Genomic DNA, 13,577 nt, shown 5'->3' on the forward strand with positions numbered 1-13,577 from the left:
GACTTTTATTTTAAAGAAACAACACTGTGTCATAGGTCTCAGTAATTCCGTTTTCCGGAATGGTCTCTCTGGCTGTCCTCCTCACATTGAAATGCTTCTAAGCTGTTAAAAAAATCTGATGTGAAAATCTTATTACAGGAATTATTACAGCACTGGTGAGTACTGACACTTGTTCATAAAAGTGACTGTATCCTATGTTTATTTCACCCCTTGTATATAGTTAATGTAGCTACTTTTAAGTTACTGCTTACTTATGTAAATGTGCATTTGAATATGCATTCAGCTTTGATGAGCTAAAATAAAACAGACTTGTCCACATTCAAATTTATTGCATTAATAATTATTTTGTCTTTGTTGACATATGACATGACATGTTCTTTTTTTCCTTTCTCCAGTTGTCAAGAGAGAAGCTTTCCACTGCAGCCAGTCATGATCAGGCACTGGAGGACATTTTCACATTGTGTCTTAAGAAGTCAGACAAATTATGTCCTTCCAAAACCAGTTAGAATACTTTTACCCTTGTCACCACTCACATGTACTGCATCCCCACGTACTCATTCTACCAACATCAAGATGCGCTCCTACTTACAGTACATGAAAAGGAAAGTCAAAGGTGCACCGGCTCCTCCATACAATCACGTGTGTCAGGTTGGAGATCCTGTGTTACGTTCACAGGCTGCGGCAGTGGAACCTGGAGCCATTCAGGGACCAGAAGTGCAGAAGGTCATAAAGACTCTGGTCAAGGTGATGAGAACGCTTGAGTGTGTCGGCCTGAGCGCACCCCAGATTGGTGTTCCTCTACGGATATTAGCCTTGGAGTATCCAAAAAAAATGCTGGAGGAAAGCTCAATCACTTCCATTGAAGCTCGGGGTCTGGCGGTAGTGCCCCTGATGATTTTTGTAAACCCAAAGTTGCGCGTACTAGATGGACACACCGTCATCTTCCAAGAGGCATGTGAGAGCATCTGTGGGTATTCAGCATCCGTTCCACGCTATGTGTCTGTAGAAGTCTCAGGTAAAAGTGGCATTCTGTAAAATCTCAAAAAAGAAAGAAGGTAAAAAAAGACTCAACCTGTATTAAGTGATCTATAGCTATGAGGCTAGACTTAAAATCATTGTGGCAACCCTAATATTTACTTTATGATGTTATTTAAAGTATCAAATAAAAACTGTTGTCTTCTTTCCAAAGGTCTTAATGAGAAAGCAGAGCCCATCAGCTGGCAAGCGAACGGCTGGCCGGCCAGAATACTGCAGCATGAAATGGATCACCTCAATGGAGTTTTATATATCGATCGCATGGACAGTAAAACCTTCATTAATGTAAAATGGGAAGAGTACAATGAATAAAGCTTTGGGAACTTTATTGCAACCTTACGTTTGGATTTCGGAGAAAATGGACATTCAATTCAATCATTTGTTATTTGAAATAAGCCTTTTTATCACATTTCACTCCCAGATATGACCTCAATTATGAGCATTTACAATCAAGTTTCCACTTTTCCTTTGCGGATACTTGTATATGACTATGTTGAGATTACAACACCATCTTCAATAGTAGGACATTTTTTATAATAATGTTTAGGATTTTGATCTTTTAAATGAGAGTACAAGCAGAATTCTCTTACTTTCCCTTTATTTTTATATTAATATCATGAAACCATTACAACAATAAATGTGTGCATTATATTATATGGCAGCATAGCACATCACTCTAAGCAACATTATAACATTGTGAAATGTTAACATTTCACATTAACACTTAGAAATGTTGCTAAGACCCAAAACCATAATTTACCCAAATATTGGACAGGCCATCGCACAATCTCAAACAATAATATACAGTTATGAGCAGTGTTATTGTATGACATAAATTGGTTAGTGATAATTAACTCTACTGTGAACTTTGTAACGTTTTTGTAATATATGGCTCCTATCAAGATGTTGCTGATATCAAAAAATCAAAAGTGAAACAGATTGTCATGTATTTAACCCCAAGTATTTCAGATCTGCTGTGCAATTACCAAAATAATAACAGGCTTAATGTGCAGATTAAAAACAGTCTTCAACAACACATGGTCAACACTGACGCATAGATGTTATACAGAGGAAGAGGAGATGAAATACATTCCACACTTACATACCATGGTATTTTTAAAGCAACATCGTTTGCAATACAGGGCACCACAATACCTGCAGTAGGTGTAAAGTTCAGAACCGGAGCAAGTGATGCATTTAGTTCCGATATCTTGTATTTTGTGTTTTTGAGAGCAATGCCATCCATCACGACACCCAGAGAAATGAAAGGCTTTACAAGTGAGGCATACAATTTCAGGCAAAGACTGTTTATCTGTCAAGCAATGATTGAGAAATGGTATTGGTGCAGGAGGTGTTTCTGAAGCACCGGTTTCCTGGGAGTACTGCATATTATGTGCATACTTAACACAATTTTGCCAATCTTGACATAATAAATCATGGGAGTTATTACAGGTGTGACAGATTACAAATACTGGAGCTTCAGAAGAAAGACATGTGTGCCTTTTTTGAGCATTCCCTCTTTCTCCTTGAGGGGACTGTAATTTTCCTGTGGGCAGTACGTTGTGGTTTAATTTGCACTTTTGAATAATATTACAGTTGTGGTCATGGATTACCTGGCAGCTGTAGCAAACCAAAAATGTATCAGAAGTAGAATTGACCATGCAATTATGTGTCTTCAGGGAATCTTTTTCCTTGGCCAATCTAAGCTGGTCTTGTGCTAAATAAAAGTCTTCACCTTTGTATGTGCACAGTGCTAAAGTATGCTCTCTTAAAAGGCACTCTTTATAACGGCTACACAGTTGACTGTGAACATCTTTGCACTTCCCGCACTGGTATAAAAAAAATAAATCTGGTGTGATACAGCTGCACATCACATTTACTGCTGCTCGTCTCTGGGCATCACGTTTCGATTGATCTTCACCAAAGCTTTCCACTGGACCTGGATTGTTGATTGATCTTCCCTGCCTTGCAACGTCATTATTCCTCATGTCTCTGTCTGACTGTAAGGGCTCTGTCTGTAAAGGCTTGCTTTGAACGATCTCTTTCAGTTGCTTATAAGAAGAAGGAGTGGATGTCACGTCTGTCTCCTCTGTGTACAGATCAAGCTCAGTGTCCATGCCGCTTGTCAGGATGGCGTCCGAAGCACTAGCAACCTCTGACTTTCTCTTTGTGTTCTCTAAAGCTACCTGAAGACTGTGGCCCGCATGCCGCTCTTTAACTAACTGAAGAACCCACTCCACACCTCTGTGCGCTGAGCCCAAGGAGGAAAGTAGCAGCTGGCACTCCATCCGGGCAGTGAAGAAACCACATGCCAGGCCGAGTAAGAAATCAGAAGGAGCTGGTTTGGAGTTCAGTGCCAACTCCTCGTCTTCATTAGGGATTGAAGGCTGGTACCCAAGCAATCCAAACAGCTCTTTAGCCTGCTGAAGGGTGAGTGCAGGTTTGATCAAATGGGTGAACATGCCTGAAAACATCTGGTGAGATGGAAGAGAATATTTTAAGGAGGTGAAAAAATTTCATTCAGACAATTGAAAAAATCTAGCCCTGTAGGTGTAACACCAGTATTTCCACATACCTTAACCAGTCTGTACTCTCTTCTCCAGGGGAAGACGTAGAGGTTTAACGCAGCGAGCTCCAACACTTCGAAGGCCTTGGAAAGTTTTTCAAGCCCCATTTGGCCAGTTTTAGAAGGAAATGCATGGAGAGATATTTCCATCACTGTGAGTGAATCTAATCCATGTAGATTATGTATCTTCTGGGCATTGTTATTGCTAAGGAGCACCTCTACTTCCTTACACAGTCCCTCATCCCTGCATACTAAACTTTGATCCCCTTTATCAATTCGTCTCTCCAAGTTAGTCTGGTACCTATTTATAAGACCATTCTCTGTCTTTTTATTAGCAAAAGAATTCATCCTGTAATGAAGAGACAATCAAAGAATTATATCAATAAATATCACATTAATCACTTAGGTATCAAAATTTAGTATAATACTTGAAAAAATACAGCAACAATAAGTAGTTTCTTTTCAGAGTTAATCTGATGACGGCATTAATATGCTGATTTGCTGCTCAAGAAACATTTATTATTATTATCAATGGTGAATACCATAATGTAAAAAAAATAATTAAGATTCTTTGATGAATAGAAAGTTCAAAAGAACCGCATTTATCTGAAATAGAAAGTTGTTGTAACATTATACACTCTCGTTCAAAAGTTTGTGGTCATGGGTCATAGGTTACAGTAAAGAAATGTATGATACAAAAGATTCTATTTCAAATTAACGAAATAGAACTTTCTTTTCATCAAAAAATCCTGGGGAAAAAATGGTAAGGTTACGCAGCAGTTTTCAACATTGATAATAACAATGAATGTTTTTCTGAGCATCAAATTAGCATATTCGAATGATTTCTGAAGGATCATGTGACACTGAAGACTGGAGTAATGATGCTGAAAATTCAGCTTTGCATCACAGGAATAAATTACATTTGAAAATATATTCAAATAGAAAACAGTTATTTTAAATTGTCATAATATTTAACAATATTATTTTTTTGTATTTTTAATCAAATAAATGCAGCCTTGATTAGCATAATATACTTTTTTTTAAAACATAAACAATTTAACCGATCCCAAACTTTTAAACGACAGTGTATATATAACTATATAAAACATGTTATTATCTAAAGATTAAATATGCACTTCAAATTCAATCCAATCCAATCAGACCGCCGATTTCTGAATATGTGAACACAAAAACGTATTATAACTTACCACTCCTAAATCAACAGACTAAAGTGAAAGTGAAGATGGAAAACACAGTTCCGTCATTTATCTAAAAACAGCGTTCTACATAGTGCTGTAAATTCAGATAAAAGTATATTTAATGTATAGCCCATTGTTATTAGCATAAACGACGCTACAACGTTTAAAGATTGTGTAATCTTGAAACCTTTCCATACCAAAACCGCTGCCACTGACCTTTTTTTCCAACTAACGTTAACTTCTTAAAATCAAGTCATCAAAGCTCGTGGCACATTAACACCGTTCACATTAGACAGTTACGAATGAAAAAAATAATTTGTTACCTGATCAACGTCCAGCGTCCAAAACAAACCGATTTGAAAAGCGTCAGTGCTTCTCGGCGGAGAAACTTTTCTTTTTTTTTCTCCCTTTTTTTTCTACATCACTTCCGTATTCGGCTCACGTGAAAGTTGCAGTCTTCGGATTAAATAAAAGTAAATAAAAGTTTACAAACATTAAAACTCTAATTAAATAACAATTACAGTAATTAAAAGTAATTGAAATAAAAAAAACAGTGCACATTTGCATTTTTTCATATATGAAAGTATTCCATATAAATCTTGAGATCCCTATTCCAAATTTAATAAACAGAGGCTCTTCTAATTTTTTTAATTAAAATTACCAAAATAATTTATACAACTTCAGACTATTTTAATTTAGTTTTTATGTATTTATACCATTGATTGTTCACAAGAGGACGCTATAATCTAAGATGGAAACTGTTAGTTCTGACCTTCTCGCACTTTTAAAAGTTCATTATTGTAACCTTGTTGTCTACTGATATGATATTACTGGTATTCACTATAGTGTATTTTTTTCAGTCGTAAAATTTATAATTGTTCTATAAAAAAGTTACTTTGAAACTAATAAGATAAAAGAATGCATAATTTGGTGGGAGTGTCATTCTGAAGGGGGCGTGTCACTCCTGCTGCGGGTAGATTTAAAGATCTTGAGCAGCAGGAGACATGAACCCCATAAACCATAATCAATCTCAGACGTCTGCACTGCTGCAGCAGTTGTGTGCGCGATGTCAAACGAGGGCAGGTTGGTTTTAGCGCTCGGTGGAGCAGGAACCGTCGGCTCCGGCATAGTGAAAGCTCTCCTGGACAGAGGTAGGAGCACATTAAGTATTTAAACTTAACAAAGTAATAAGCATTATCTTTATAAGAAAAAAGAGGAAATATTATTTATAATTATTTATAACAACAACAACTATTATTAGGCCTATATTATATTATATTATATTAGTCTTTATTAGGTTATATTATATTCTTTATTGTAATAATTATATTATATTAGGCTTTATTATATTAATAATATTCTATTTTATTATATTACATTTATACATGACTGCCTGTAATATCTATTGGAAGTGAATACGAATGATTTATCAGTTATTTATTTAAAAAAACGTATAAAGGATCAGGTTTACTACAACATGACACGTGTAACAGTCATTCGACTTTTTATTCTCTCTCTTGTTTTTTTTTATTTTTATTTTTTTTTATTCAGTGCGGTTATGATTAGGAAAATATTCATAAATCAAATACTCCAAACCTATGCGCTTATTAGAGGTTAAAACGAGGAATTATTTTCCATTCTGATTCTGTAATTTAAATCTAAGCCGATTAAACATTTTTCTTTCTTTTACTTTAAATTGTAAAAATACATTTCGTTGCATAAATAGCATTCGTTTTACATTGAATGTGTGGTTTAGGTTTCAAAGTCGCTGTGATCTCCAGAGACAACAGCAAGTTGGAGAAACTCAAAGGGTTTGTTTCACCTAACACAAAAAGTAACCTGACCACTTTAGTGGGTAATGTTGGTAAGTATCTTCTCCCTTTGTAGTTTTTTAAATGTTATCTTTGCAACTCTAGTCATCTTGAGGTCTCATTGATTTTGGATTGTTTGTGACTCTCCTAATCTATAAGGCTCAGTGGAAGGAGTGGAGGAGGTGAAACAGGCCTTGCTTAAGTCTGTGGGAAAGATCACAGATGTGGTGTCCTCTCTGGGCTTCAGCTGGTGGCAGGGAGGTCCACCACACACTCAACCCCTCAAAGAACTGCAATGGGTGAGATTCAAATAAAGAGAGCAGCATTTACTTCCAGTGATATCCTTCCACTCTTTATATGACATACGACATTTCACCATCCACATTTTGCTTTCTAAACTAACTTTCATCTTTGGGTCTGCTTCTCTCATCATTCAATCCATTATCATTTCATTACTCAAAATTCATCTTCTCTGATCACCAGGTTATTGAGACTCTGCTTTTCAGCACATTTGTGTCTTGGAAAGCATTCTTTCCTCTGGTGAGAGATGATCCTAACTGCACCTACACATTTATCACAGGTAGGTTATCATTTGCCCTGCAAAACATATATTAAGTGAAAGCTATTTAGTTGTATGTGGAAAATAATCTTGAGTTTACTAGTAAATGTATTTGAAGTGCACATAAAGGAGTATGAATAAGATCTACAAACGTCCAAATTTATATTTGAGCAAATTCAAAGATCTTGTCAATAAAACAGCGTCACTGTTCACAGCACCTGCAACAATGCACGCACGCACGCGCACGCGCACGCAAACACACACACACACACACACACACACACACACACACACACACACACACACACACACACACACACACACACACACACACACACACACACACACACACACACACAGAGATAGTACACAACAGGTTATTAAAATGTTCCTCACACTAAGAAACATTTTTTAATTTAAAGAGATAGTTCACCCAAAAAATTAAATTAAAGTTGTTCTAAACCTGTATGAGTTTCTTTCTTCTGCTGAACGCAAAATAATATATTTTAAAGAATATTGGTAACCAGACAGTTGACGGCACCCATTGACTTCCATAGTAGGTAAAAAAAAAAAAAAAAATTATATATATATATATATATATATATACTATGGAAGTCAATGGGTGCCGTCAACTGTCTGGTTACCAACATTCTTTAAAATATCTTCTTTTGCGTTCAGCAGAAGAAATTAATTCATACATGTTTGGAACAACATAAGGGTGAGTAAATGACAAAAATTAAATTTTTTGGTGAACTATCCCTTTAAGAGCTGTTAACTTAAAAGATGTTCAAAAACCCTTTTGGAATCTTTTTTTAGGAACCAAATCCCCCCCCCCCCCAAAAAAAAAAAAAAAAAGCCTGATAAATTAAAAGTTAACTATGCATGTACTGCTCATCTAGATCCAATCTCTGTCGTACAGGAGGTGCTGGAGAGAAAGTGTTGATGCCTGGCACAGGGTTCCTGACCGTAGGGGCAGCAAGCGCTCTGGCGTTCTGTCAGGTTCTGCGTGAAGAGTACCCAGAGGTGCCATGCAAACTCAACCAGGTGTGTTTGCTATGTGCTGTCTAAAAGTCTCATCAAACTCTCCTAAAAATGACAATTTCATGGGGTTATATTCCGGCTATGACATGTAGACTCACTGTAGACACGTTTAATTAAATGTCATGAAAGTATTTCCTCATATTTGTTCCTCTATGATACCTGTCTTTATAATCTTCCAACAGGTGAAAATCAATACCGGTGTGGCGGCCCCAGACCGAATGGCCCCCAGGTACCTGAATCACTTGGATTTAGGGGAGGCTGTTGCTGCACTGGTGGAGCGCCGCAACACGTCCCATACAGTCTTCTCTGTGAGCTGTCCTGCCGATCTAAAAACGGTTATCTTGGGGGGCAATCTGTAAGCCTCAGACTCGTCTTCAGATTTTCCTCTGTATTCCCTTTATCCTGTTAGTATGCGTGCATTGTTTTAATTGCATGTAAACAACATTCCTGTATTGCAAATAGCCAGCTTTGTCATAGTACAGTCATAGCCTTGAAATACTCATTGTGCTCAAAACAAATCAATATAATAGGCAATGGAATGGTACAGATGTTTTGGAGAGCTGCAGAGCATAAACTCAGCCCCAGATATGTAAGCTTGACATTGAAGAAAAGAGAGACGTGTGAGAACGGATGTGAAAACAAACTCAGTTTTCCTCAGTTAGAATAAGATAAAAAAAAAAAAAAACTTGGCAGGTTGTTGGCACACTTGCAACCCCATTGCGTGACTCCCTGCCCTCGTTCACTCAAAACTTATCTTGCTGTTGCTTCCATGGCTCCAATTATTCCCAGCCGTGTGGCCCATAATAAGCGCGTGAGGGATTCAGAAATGGCCGGCCTCCAAAGTGGAGGACATTGTCTTTGTTTACTGTTATCATATTTGCATAAATGCTTTAGCGACATGAATGTAAATTTGCCATTCAATCTGGATTAAGTGAAGTGTCTAATTATAAATGGGGAAGAAGGTTAGAAGACTGAAGTTTATGGTCTGTGGTTTTGCTTCGCATCAGCTTATTAAAGTGATAGTTCACAAAAAAGTTAAAATTCTCTCATTTTCTCATCCTCATTTTGTTCCAAACAATAATGATGTGACTAGATCGATTTCGGCATAAAGGAAAATCTTATATGGGTGTAAAATGACATGGGGTTGAGTTAATTCATTTTTGGGTGAACTATGACTTTAAATCTGAATTAGACCAAAAAGTGTGCTATTCTCTTCACATAACCTAAACATAGTCTCTGTTACTCAGTTTAGTGTTTGTCTGAGTGAAAAAAAAAATCATGACTTGGCGCATTTATCATGTGTGTCTGAGGAAATTAAAACAATAAAAAAGAAAATCTCCCAGACTCCTAGTTTCTTTGAAGTAGTAACCCTTCGTGACATGAGCCACAAAGGCTGAGGGTGTGACTCGATCAATGCTGGATTTCATTATGATCTGGCTTGGAGTCCTTATTTCAAAAATTGTTTGGGATTTGAAATATTTAAAACAATGGAAAACAAAGAATCCAGTTTGGCAAACAAAGATGTCCCTTTTCGCGAGATGATATAGTGAAAAAAAAAAGTTTCTCATCAATATTTTCTAATTTATAAGATATTTTGAATGACATGAGGTTGAGTAATTGACAATTTTCATTTTTTTTTAGGACGAACTCTTTAAATTGCATGAACAGTTAGGTTAGGAAAGATCAGGGATGCAAAATTTCAGACCAACTAGAAACCACAAAAAGGTTATGATGAGCAACCTACTGGCTTTTTAATGCAATTTTACACAACTCAGTCACAAATACAGCCATTTATTTGTCAATGACAAGAAGAATCGACCTAGTCACATCTATTTCTATAGATCAAATTAAACTGAGATCACTGTTTGCAAACTTTCCCTAACAACTCTTGCTGTGTTTTGGTGTTTAACCCCAAGGCTTGTCTCAAGCTATTTTGGGTGCCACAGACAGGAATTGGGGCATTTATGTAGAGGGACAAGACAAGTGGACTGGAAGGGATTTAAAATACTGCCCATAGACAAAGAGTCACACAGTGAAGCCGTTAGAGTAATCGTCATCCACACAGAGGGTATTCTAGGACAGAAGTTAAGCCTCCTGATGCAGAGTGGCATGTTTTCTCCTTTGGCCTGGAAACTTTCAGAACAATCCAGCCATCAACAATTCAACAATCAGGCGGCTTGGCCTCCCTCTGCGCAATCGCTTCTCACAGCGTTTTCCTTCCCCTTCAGATTATAACTAATCAATTAGAAGAATAGGGGGGGAAAGGAAAAACACTACGATGAACACTAAAAATTTTTACATATCTTTATTATTAGAAAATTCACATGCCATGCATTTTCAAACCATGACCATGTGCATTATCCAATCCCAAAAGATCGAACAGACTCATATAATGTATAAAAAATACATAGGCTTGAATCTCTTTGTCTGAGAGACAGCAACGTTCACATTCATTACAGATCTTCAGCAACAAAAACAAAACTCCGCTCAAACAAAACATATATAAATATATTTATTTATGCCTTTGCACACACACGCACGCACACACACACACACACACACAATACCCATTTCTTATTAAATCATCTCAACATCAAACTAAAGACAGTTATTCCAGCAGCATTAGTGTTTCTTGCACAGCCAAGCTTTTTTCACATCGATTTAATTTCTTTGACTATTAGTGGATAGCATTTAAATAACAAATTAAGATATTTAAAAAAAAAAAACATAAAACCTGTACAGCTTAACATGTCTGCTTAGTGGTTTATTTGCTTGCAAGAGAAATGCACAGCTCAGCATATAAAAATCTGTAAGACCAAACTTGACAATTTTGCTCCATTTTCTCCTACTCAGGCTAAAAGTCTGAGCTCAAATACAACAAAAAAATCTGTATTAGTGTTGCTCATGTTGTTTAATAAATAGGGTGTAACAATGATAAATGCTAGTAGTTCTTTAGTCTCGTTTATATTTCATAAAATTTTGTGAGGAATACCATTTTAACAAAAAAATAAAAGTCAATGGGATTAGAATATATAGAAATAAAATAAAAAAAACTAACCTTTTCACAAGTCCCTTCTTAACATCTGGCTCATTTCATCCCATGTAGTCTCATACTATTTTTTATTTTTTTTGCTTTGGCTACAACACTGATCTCATTTCTAACCACATTCGGATGAACCTGCCCTGTAGCGCCCAAACACAGTATAACCTTCTCCAGTCCCTTTAAAGCGGCAGGTGGTGAAGATTCGAACTGAACTAAACCTTGGCATGATTTGGGGCTAAACAGGCTGAGGAGAGGAGACCCAGCAACTCCTGAGGACCGTCAAAACCGCTGGCTACGGCACCTACAATCAAAACACAAAGGGTTCTAATTAAATTGGATGTACAAGAACAATGTGAGCCAGCCAGCTACTTTAAGAGCAGAGTCTGTTACAGAAGTAAAAGTGAATGAAAGTGTTCTCCATCACTCTGGCAGGGGTTGAAAGTTTGTTTGACGTTTTGGCATGTTTACAGTCTCCATTGGGTAATCTAATTAGAACTTAACCGTAGACTATCATTATTTCAGTAACGCAACCTTAAATAGAAACTTCAGCCTGTGGCCAAAAGCAAACTGCACAATTTCACTTGAAATCAAGTTGAAAGTTCAGCAAGGTCAATGTAATCCATCCATCAAGGTAAAAGAGCAGCATTACTCTGTGATCAGGGGAACCGCTCAATCCCTCCCCTTCCAATTGTTTCATTTAAGCTGTGGTGGATGATGACGACAGAGGAGCGCGTTTCAATGTAGGACGCCATAGTGCAAGTGACAGCTGTACAGACATTGCGCTCTGCAAAGTTAAACGCTTGGATAAAATGGGATAAGGCGGACTGACATTGTCGAGTAGGATTAGTGGGATAGTTTATCTTTCCCCGACCCACCATATGACTTAAAGTTCTTAGTCAATTGAAAGATAATATCTGAAAAGCATAAACCCAAATAAATAATAAAAAAATAAAATAAAACTATAATCCACAAACAACCATTCAAATGTTTGGGGTCCGTATTAAAAAAAAAATATATATATACATGTTTTTGAAATTCTCTTGCGCTCACCTACTGCTCTGGCTACTTTGACGCGTGTATGGTGTGGCAGTGGCATAGTTTAGTTGAATCGGCGAAAAAAACAAAAAAAACAACAAGCCAAACAGAGGACAGTCTGCTGGCAAAAGAGACAAGAGCTTGTAATTGATCAACATTGGTTTGGCTTTTGGGAGATGGTGAATACTAACAGATTTGAAATGATGTGAAAGTGAAATGGAGATGGTGTTTTGATTACACAGGTAAGCAAGGTAATTTATTGAACAGATAAATTGCAATATGTAACTCTAACAGAGAGCATTATCTATTGTGAAGGGTCATATTCATCCTCAGTCACGCAGAGCCGAAGCACAACCAAAATAATATTCTTCTGTAAAATGCAGGTTTTTTTTAACTGCCAGAGGGTCAAAAGTTACATAGTGTACTTTTAAAATATATTTTCAAATGTAATTAAATCCTGTGACAGAAAAGGATAATTTCCAGCAGTTATTACTTCAGTCACATGATCCTTCAGAAATATTTTTGTAGCAACTTGCATACATATCTAAGATAGATTTTTTTCCACTGTAAATGCATACATAACACAAACACCCATAACATGTTAAATTATCGACATGTAATACAATAAAAATAAATAAATAGCTGACATCACAAAAAACAACAACAACAAAGAGAGCATAAGTGACATATCAATGGCCGATTTCCTATGCATTTAGAGCTCGTATAGACAAAGGAACAAAACTTACTATACCTGGCCTTTCTACACATTGGTAACATATCTACAGCCAGAAGGCAGGGGGATCAAATTATGGAGTGGGTGGTCTGGGTCGTTTAAGATTTTTTTTGCCTTTCGCAACATGTATGTAGATACACTATCCGATAAATTAGGGGTAGGGATACCAATCATTTTACTTGCTAAATAAGTTACCTTTAAGAATCTGTTCTGGTTGGTAACTTTTAGCATATGAAAAAAACGAGATGGCACCATAAATAAGGACTGGCTCAATAATACTGCGATAACAAAGACAACAATGAAAGAGTCATTGTCCTTCTTAAGCAGAACAAGAATGGCTGTATCATCTGCATATTTAAAGTAATGACGAGTAGTGGTAAATGAACTCTGACAGTCATTTGTGTATAGAATATAAAAAAATGAGATGTCCAGGTGTAGAAGAGACAAGCCACTGCAACATCTGTACCTCTCTTCTGCTTATATGCAAATTGTAGACAATCTAGAGATGTTGTAACATTCGGATGCATAAGGTTTCATTAAAATGTAAGGTCTTTA

The 13,577-nt window shown here is 36.6% G+C and overlaps 4 protein-coding genes across 7 annotated transcripts in view; 2 read left to right on the plus strand and 2 right to left on the minus strand.

Annotated features, from left to right (window-relative positions):
* Positions 1 to 33: 33 nt before the first annotated feature.
* On the plus strand, positions 34 to 2,777 carry pdf (peptide deformylase, mitochondrial). The gene is made up of 3 exons (XM_077193522.1): positions 34 to 155; positions 396 to 1,015; positions 1,190 to 2,777. Exons 2-3 carry the CDS (start codon positions 430 to 432, stop codon positions 1,345 to 1,347), a joined length of 744 nt encoding a protein of 247 aa, XP_077049637.1. The 5' UTR covers positions 34 to 155; positions 396 to 429; the 3' UTR covers positions 1,348 to 2,777.
* Positions 1,617 to 5,260, minus strand: spata2l (spermatogenesis associated 2-like). Its single transcript, XM_077193521.1, has 3 exons — positions 5,124 to 5,260; positions 3,611 to 3,950; positions 1,617 to 3,509 (listed from the first exon to the last, which is right to left on the minus strand). Exons 2-3 carry the CDS (start codon positions 3,947 to 3,949, stop codon positions 2,097 to 2,099), a joined length of 1,752 nt encoding a protein of 583 aa, XP_077049636.1. The 5' UTR covers position 3,950; positions 5,124 to 5,260; the 3' UTR covers positions 1,617 to 2,096.
* Positions 5,261 to 5,793: 533 nt separating this feature from the next.
* LOC143696811 (uncharacterized) lies at positions 5,794 to 9,555 on the plus strand. The gene is made up of 6 exons (XM_077193523.1): positions 5,794 to 5,951; positions 6,557 to 6,664; positions 6,771 to 6,910; positions 7,095 to 7,191; positions 8,090 to 8,214; positions 8,394 to 9,555. Exons 1-6 carry the CDS (start codon positions 5,867 to 5,869, stop codon positions 8,568 to 8,570), a joined length of 732 nt encoding a protein of 243 aa, XP_077049638.1. The 5' UTR covers positions 5,794 to 5,866; the 3' UTR covers positions 8,571 to 9,555.
* Positions 6,771 to 13,577, minus strand: part of vps9d1 (VPS9 domain containing 1) — a 29,692-nt gene continuing 22,885 nt past the window's right edge. For 2 of the 4 annotated variants that reach the window (XM_077193518.1, XM_077193517.1), the window contains exon 16: positions 10,500 to 11,555. The gene's annotated coding sequence lies outside the window, so the exon portion shown is untranslated. Of the gene's footprint in view, positions 6,902 to 10,499; positions 11,556 to 13,577 lie in introns of those variants that run through there. The other 2 variants (XM_077193519.1, XM_077193520.1) reach the window with 2 other exon arrangements.

The sequence above is a fragment of the Siphateles boraxobius genome, unplaced genomic scaffold (assembly GCF_051911475.1).
Source record: "Siphateles boraxobius isolate OS27281-9 unplaced genomic scaffold, OSU_SipBor_1 31, whole genome shotgun sequence".
In the NCBI taxonomy this organism is placed as follows: Eukaryota; Metazoa; Chordata; class Actinopteri; order Cypriniformes; family Leuciscidae; genus Siphateles; species Siphateles boraxobius.

Coding starts and splice junctions, on each gene's coding strand:
- pdf (XM_077193522.1), top strand. CDS start 430: ATGATCAGGCACTGGAGGACATTTTCACATTGTGTCTTAAGAAGTCAG. Junction 1,016..1,189: donor TGTGTCTGTAGAAGTCTCAG/GTAAAAGTGGCA, acceptor TTCTTTCCAAAG/GTCTTAATGAGAAAGCAGAG.
- spata2l (XM_077193521.1), bottom strand. CDS start 3,949: ATGAATTCTTTTGCTAATAAAAAGACAGAGAATGGTCTTATAAATAGG. Junction 3,510..3,610: donor GAGAGTACAGACTGGTTAAG/GTATGTGGAAAT, acceptor CCATCTCACCAG/ATGTTTTCAGGCATGTTCAC.
- LOC143696811 (XM_077193523.1), top strand. CDS start 5,867: ATGTCAAACGAGGGCAGGTTGGTTTTAGCGCTCGGTGGAGCAGGAACC. Junction 6,911..7,094: donor CCCTCAAAGAACTGCAATGG/GTGAGATTCAAA, acceptor TCTGATCACCAG/GTTATTGAGACTCTGCTTTT. Junction 7,192..8,089: donor CACCTACACATTTATCACAG/GTAGGTTATCAT, acceptor TCTGTCGTACAG/GAGGTGCTGGAGAGAAAGTG.